This window comes from Taurulus bubalis, assembly GCF_910589615.1.
Source record: "Taurulus bubalis genome assembly, chromosome: 1".
In the NCBI taxonomy this organism is placed as follows: Eukaryota; Metazoa; Chordata; class Actinopteri; order Perciformes; family Cottidae; genus Taurulus; species Taurulus bubalis.
Window position 1 is genome coordinate 30,296,127 of NC_136589.1, and position 7,800 is coordinate 30,303,926.

The 7,800-nt window shown below is 41.8% G+C and overlaps 1 protein-coding gene across 1 annotated transcript in view; it reads right to left on the reverse strand.

The window, feature by feature from the left end:
* The window catches only part of st3gal3b (ST3 beta-galactoside alpha-2,3-sialyltransferase 3b), a gene marked incomplete at both ends in the record, with an annotated part of 35,328 nt that extends 31,194 nt beyond the window's left edge, over positions 1-4,134 (reverse strand). The window contains 2 exon segments of the mRNA XM_079227032.1: positions 3,999-4,116; positions 4,120-4,134. Of these exon segments, the coding sequence (XP_079083158.1) occupies positions 3,999-4,116; positions 4,120-4,134 (133 nt within the window).
* Positions 4,135-7,800: the final 3,666 nt, after the last annotated feature.

Here is a 7,800-nt window from a genome sequence, read left to right on the forward strand (position 1 = left end):
ATCGTGCAGTAGCTGCTATAATTGTGGTTCGAGTCAAATGAGAGAAAATAGCCAGAGATATAATTGGCAGCCAAGATGGCTACATCGGGTGGAGAAAAAAAAAAAAAAAAAAAAAAAAAAAAAAAAAAAAAAAAAAAAAAAAAAAAAAAAGAGACTATAGTTGAAAGAACACAGGTTAGGTGAAAAGACCCCCCCCCCCCCCCTCATCACTGCAGCCTTACAAGAGTCAAACATCTACTCCAGCTGACAGAGGAATGACAACAGTCACATGAAAATGAACACAAAATGAAATGCTGCATCTAGCTGAAGTATATATAAAAATACAGGAAACAGCAATGTAACACTGATCTAAATCAGTGGCTAAAGGAAGCATTACATTAACAAGTCTAGATAAATTACAACCCAGGGGCTAAAGAAGAACAGGGCAGGGCCCAAGCACACTGAATGTGGTGGCCATCAGGTGGCTCTGCAAACAGCAGCTGGTTAAACCCAGCTCCTGTCACAGCCCACTGTGGCAAGCACCACAAACAAACATTTCTTTACAGGATGCCCGCTTGCCATGGCTTGCATTTCACATCACGGTGCATATCAAATATGTGTTTTCTGCTGCAAGAAGAAAGAAATGAAAACGCATACATTAGATGTCTATGATGAGCAGGGCATACGCCCAGCGTCGGAAATACACAAGGGCAAAGGGCAAAACTGCTCCTAAGATCAGGAGAGGGGCAAAAAATGCCCCCAAAATGTCCTCTAATAATTATGATAATTTAATTAACTCGTCAAAAACATCGTAGCCTATATGACCCGGTCCAGTTGCCATAGAATGTTTTAGAATTTCGCCTTGAAGTTGCTTGTGCGGAGTTCGGCTTTTGGGGGGCAAAAATGAACCCCTAAAAAAATATGCAAATCTCCTACCCTGCATACGCCTCTATATGTTCCATTTGTGACAGAGTACAATTCACGAATGAGGAAGAGATCATCCAGATTTGATCCTCTCTGTGAGACAGCATAGTTTAGCTGACCGAGGGCAGGAGAGACCATCCACATGATTCCCTTTCTCCTTTGACCTTCTTAGAGCCAAACATCTGGCAGTACGGTACGGCAGAAAGCCAATATTTCCCCCTGCATTCGATGTTCCTCTCTTAGCTTTGTGCTATTGAACTGATCGTTAGGAAAAATATAAGCTTCGTTCTCCTCACATCAAAGTGTGTCACGGAGTTATTCAAATAAACTGACTGCATATTATTTCAACACCATGCAAGGAGACAATACAAGGTTATAAGCATTTATCTTCACTGCTTTGGAGTACAGAGGTTTCGGCAAAATCTTGACAAAATGGAAAGTGTCGCAACAGAAAGCAAGAGTCTTGTTAAACAGAGACCTTGCTCCCAGCTTGAGAAATCACGTCGATATGGACCACAGCCAAGGTCATCTGCTGAATAAGCATCAGCGATGCAACACACACAAAGAGGAGTAAATTGAAGACAAACGTATAGTTTAGCAAATCCAGCTGTGTGAAAAATGAAGTATTAACTGTATAATCAGAGCATATAGAAACTTAGTGATATATGGACTCGTTTATGTTAGACGTTTCCACAGCTACCACAATGTGGATCAACTGCAACAGTACAACACATACTGTAAGGTAGAAGGGCAGAGCGCGATCAAGTTCAACAATACAGAAGGTTTGAAAGGGCACGGTTGACAAAGTCATGCACAATTGGACGGCACAAGACCATCTGAATGTGAGCCTGCTAGAACAGGGATGGGTCGGTTAAAATAACGGGAGGCACAGAAATAAATAAAATTGTTGGGTGTAGAGAACTTGATTTTAACAGCCGTTTCAGGGTGCCAAAACAGTGAGACATAGTTCTGATATTGGTAGAGATTCATATTAAAAAATAAATTATATTTTTACAAGTAGAAAATCAATACGTGCGCCACCGGCACACAAGACAAGGGTCATTTGAGGTCATATTTCTCCCCATGGTGGAAGCAATGCTGGAGAACAGTGATATGTTGGAAGGAAAGTAATGACACCAAGGAAGAAGAGCATTCTCATTTTTCTCCCAAAGATCAGAGTCATTTAGCTATATAATGTTCATCTTCATGGCTTGGCTGCTTCAGACGCATACCAGCTGTTTAAACATCAATACATTTTCTCATGAATTTCCTGATTTACAGTGTATATTCAGATCATTAGAAGATATGATCACATTTGAGCCAAGGGAAAATGTAAAGAAATACTATCGTCATATGTGGGCAAATTGTTAGAGTAACTTCAAGGGAAAATGCCCCTTTTCAAACATAAATAGCCATGTATGAGGAGTGACAGACATGTCTGAATGAAGCTTATGACCAATATTACCAATGGCAGTAAGCTGCTGATAATTGGCATTGAGCAAAGAGTGGTGTTAGCGGATAGGCCAACATATCCACACCAGCCACGGTTTCAAAACGCCATCCTGAATCATCATATTGCCAAACATAAACGTAATCCTTTTACCCAATATCAGTGTTGCACATAACTTTATTTTTTTGCAGCACACAGGCACCAGTTGAGAAAGCAGTGGCCCTGACAGGAATGGGCACATACCATGTCAGGCTAATCCAAATTGGTTATGGCTAGGATTAGAAAAAAAACTCTTAACTCCAGTTGGGCTGTGTTTTAGCAGTAATACCATGATACAGGGGTTACAATTAAATATATTGTGATACTGTAAGCAAGGCGATAAAAAAAAAAAATCTCATTGAAGGAAAACCATCATAGTATAAAGAACACACCGCCATATGAATACAATCTGAGCAATCTGATCTTTTATGCAATGAGAACAGTGGCATTTATTACAGCCCATTACATCCAACATCACAGCACTACTTTTTGTACAATCCGAGCCACCGTCTGCCACAAACCTCTGCATGTAAAGCATTAATTAAAAATCTCAATCGTTTGAGAATTAATACTGTATCAAAAACTAGACCATCGCAATTTTCTGACACCACTAAACTCCAGGTCCATTGCAAAATTCTACATTACAGCAATCTTCTGGCCCCCTCTGCTGGATATTAAAAGCTGCTTCAGGGCAACCATACAGTTGCCATAGTATGACATACTTGCAGCACTGTCATCACCGTTCACTGTGAGACGGCGGCCATGCCGAGAGGCAATCGAAATGCTCCCAAACTCGGATCTTGCACCGTTAAGTGGGAAGTGAAAGAAGTGCCTTCTCCGTTTGTTATAAAGGGAATTGAAAAACTGCTTATTCAGTTTTGGGAGTGAGGGATTCATCATCCAAGTGTAGAGTTCTCATAATGCCATTTTCTCCAATCTACAAAGGCAGACGAGAAAATAAGTATGCTGCCTAAAAGAGAGCAAGAAAAGGCGTTTATCTCTTTGAATAACATAGGGGTATTCTTACTGAAGTCATGTTAGAGAGCTGTCAATAGCTTTCCATTTAGGAGACCATCCGCATGGACTGGTTTTCAGTGACGGATATGGAGCAACTAACACTGGCTGTACAACAAAATCTGATTAAGCTCTCCCCACCACATCCGGCGCTCTGGTGAAGTGAATGAAAAATGGTTTGAATTTCAGATCTCTCTCTCTCTCTCTCTCTCTCTCTCTCTCTCTCTCTCTCTCTCTCTCTCTCTCTCTCTCTCTCTCTCTCTCTCTCTCTCTCTCTCTCTCTCTCTCTCTCTCTCTCTCTCTCTCTCTCTCTCTCTCTCTCTCTCTCTCTCTCTCTCTCTCTCTCTCTCTCTCTCTCTCTCTCTCTCTCTAAACACACAACTTCACATACTAGCGGTTCAGCAAAGAGACTGCAGAATAAAACCAAACAGATAGACGGACGGTCACTTGGCAGTCAGCACAGAGAGGCACAACAAGGACAGCTGTCAAACACATTTGCTCAATAATCTGTAGGTTTCAAAAGGATGATGATAGATGGATGATCAGGTGATGAATCAATGTTACAGTAAGTCAGACGGGAGATGTCACTTACGAGGCTTCTGGCCCCATACGCGTAGATGTAGCTTCCCAGAGGAGTAGTAAATAAAGCCTAGGACCAGCATGGGGCACAGAACGAACATCAGCTTGTGAGTGGGCTTCATGGTCTTCAGTCATTCACATGGCACCATCCAGGTCATCACCTGAAATGACGAGAGGGTACAGGGACATAGTATTTATACATCACAAAAGAGAAACTCATCTGTGGGCAGCAAGGAAACACAAACAAGCCGATAAAATACAGTGAGCGCAAAGAAGAACACACAAACAAACACAAAGTGTGGCAAGAGGCATAAGGTGGAGTCATAATGGAAGACAGCTTAGAGGTAAAAGGTATCTAAAATGAGAAAATATAATGTAGGTAAATGGGATGAAAGGTAGTTTTATAAAGTTTTTTTTGGTCTGACAGCAATGTTCAATCTGAAATATCTTCCCATGGGTATATCCTTTCTCCTTGAAGAATATTCAATTGCATACGGAGGAAGACAATCAAAGAAATATTAACAACATTTGTTATTTCCTTTGATTTTAATCTAAACTTGTTTCTATAGAATAAGCAAAAAGAGGATGCATTTTTGCAGTCATTTTGTTTCCGTGACAGTCATGACAGTGAGTGTGATGATGGTTACACACAGCTACTTATCAGTTGTACAAGCATCTGTTAAAAATGTCGGTCTCCAAAACAGTAATGTTACTAGCAGTTTACAGGAAACCAAACCCTCAGTGCTGAAGAAAGCATGACGGCTTCAATGCTCCCCCATCATTGCGGATTCGCGGTAATAAACAATGACTGCTCCATCCAATTAATTGCACTGCTCTAAACTGCCTCAGTCACAGACAATCTAGCTATGGACTGTCCAGATTATACATGTATTGATCCAGCAAAACGTGCTGCATTGCACACAGTGAATCCAGTTTACATGTTGCCTGACAGCAGACAAGACAACCCATTAGTCATCAGCAAGTCAGCATGGCCTGGGCTTATGTTTTGAACAAACTCTGATAATTAGCTTGAGTCATCTTTTTTATTTATGAAAATGCGGAACTATAAAACTTTAGTTAAAGGAAGAGTCTGAGCAGAGTTTAGCTCAGATTAGACTGGCATACCTCTGCAAAACAATTAATTATGCAGTTCATAATCCCACAGATGCATCCACCAGGTTAAAATGCAACTCGTTAATACTCTACTGATCCACACACATAAAATGCAAAATTATTTAACAACCAATAATTGACAACCTATATATTGACTAAATGAACTGCAAATTGTTAATACCCTAAAAATGATCAGAACTTATTGACTAGGCACGGGAAAAAAATAACTCGAATGAAAAAGAGTCACCTGTGGAATCCATTTAACAGTATTTACTTAAGTACAATTCATCCAAATACACTTACGCATGCGGCAGAGTTCAGTCAACCCATTTGGTTATTTCCCCCCCTCTGGATTAGCCTTCTTGCGGGCAGAACATCGTCCAACACTGACGACAACTTTACACAATTATCGAGCTAAAACAAAGTAGTTTAGCAGCATAAATACGTCTGTAATGGCCCCACAGTAACTTCAAACGCAGCGTTTCAACTCACCACATCCCTGCGTAGGGATTCAGTGTCCGTCCGCTTCTAACGTCACTATTCTTTCTTATGCAAGGTTTCAAAAGCGTTGCATTTCAAGCCGTGTCGAAAGGTTACGTCTCCAACATTACTTTCCACGCGTAACTAACGCTAGTCGCGGACCGTTAGTTCACCGAGCGAGCTCCGAAAACGAGCTAACGTTACAAGCATAACGGGACTCCGAGGTCCCGCGATTCAACGCTAAAAGTTAGGTTACCGCCGTATATCCGAGGTCTACTTAAGATGAACCTACCTGGGGAGTTTGACGTAAACTCGGTTTACGCTAACGTTATAATGCGAATACGTGACAACTGCTGGACGCTAACTAGTTAGCTATAGTTAGACATATTCACAAACGGGCGAACTAACGTTCGAGAAGAGAGCAGCAGATATACAGCAGCTAACCGTTACGTTAGCTTAGCCTTCGCTATGCTACCGCCGCTACGTTGGCAGAGTGGGACGTTCTTCTCGATCCGCAGGCCCGGAACAGCGCCTCTGGTCGGGGATGGTGGGGCCAGAGGCGAGCTGAGGTAACCGTGGCCTAGACAGTCCACAGACGTAGGATACAGAATAATATGAAACATCACCGAGTGTACCAGAGGCTGACACGAGAACAATGCTGAGGTATCCCGGCGAAGAGTCATGGGGCACCGGTTTTACCGACATGAACCACCATCATAATCGACAAGCTAGAACACGGCGTAGCAGCGTCTCATTGTCGTTTCTAATTGATTGGTGTAATCATAGATATTACCTTTTTCTTTTCTTCTGAGTCTTCGGGTCAGAAACAATATCAGCCTTAGTTTAAATAATGGACTGGTCGATAAAACGACCGTGCTGTCCCTCCTCTCCAAGCCATCCTGATGAAATCCGTGAAAAGTGTCCTGGATCAGTAACGTTAAGCACAAGACCTCCAGTCTGTCTGACTGCGTGTTTCCCCTTATGTCTCACCAGCTCTAGGTCACGTCAAGACTGGCAGGGAAAAAAGCAACCCCACCATTAACATTCTCGTTATTTGCGGCGGCAGCTGCCGCAGCTTTGTGGTTTACAGCAACACCGTGTTTCAGCCACAGTCACATGGGGTATCTCAGTGAATTTCGATGCCTCCCCCACCCCCTGATCTAACAGAGTTTAAATGAATTCACCTTTTCATCTGGTCCCTTCACGTGGTGCTCCCTCTCTGCACGTCAGCTGTTAGATATCGCATTGTAGCTGGGTTTGCTTCTGTTTTTATTGCAGACACGTTAACTGAAACGGTCATGCTCAGCAGCAATAGTAGAGATGCATGTGTAGACCTCTATGAACTGCCTGCCTCTCACCACAATGGTGTGGGATCCTTCATCACTATTTATTGATTGTCTGTCCAGGTGAGAGGCTTGTTTTTAGTCTGGAGTGATGGGCGAGTGCTGAAATCCAAAGACCTAACAGGTTACAAGTGGTATTAAAAAACAGGCTACACATCTTTATCTAACAAACCTTAAATTGTTTTGCCAGCAGGTACATAGTCCAGCACACCAGCATCAAGACTGTCTTTGGTCGCTCTGCTACGTTTCCTGAAATGCTCAGCTCCAATTATGCCTTCGAGGACTACCGATAAACACTACTTACACAAGTGGAAGCCCCTTTGCTCCTTGATTCGTTTTGATATCTTCCAGAATGATAATGTTCATATCCACTCAAGCCATTAACTGTTTGTCTCAAGCTTTAATTTGGACACTTGTTGAGTGTAAATCCACCGAGGCAAACTGACTGCAGAAAAAGAAGTGCATACAACTTATACAGGAATTTATGGAAAGAAAAAAAATGCGCTGACGAAGAACCAATGGTAGTCATCCGTTAAACGTTTTAATGGACTTTCTTAAAAGTATTAATGAGTAAAGGTTCAAAGTAGGACACTGGACACTCCTCCCATTGACTGCCTTTGAAAATCAATTGGATGAATGGATATGTTGTAGGTACGAAAGGTATAAAAAAAACAACAACATTGTATTAATTCTATAATGTGATTGGTCAAAGATCATGTTGGAAAAGCATCACACACCTACTGGAGCAATTGACACTGATGTCTCATGGAAACCCATGAATACTTTCATGTATATGAAGTACACAAAACAACACTTCAAATGCCATTTGATAGATGGTTCAAACATGGTCTCAACAGAGACAACACTTTAACCAATACT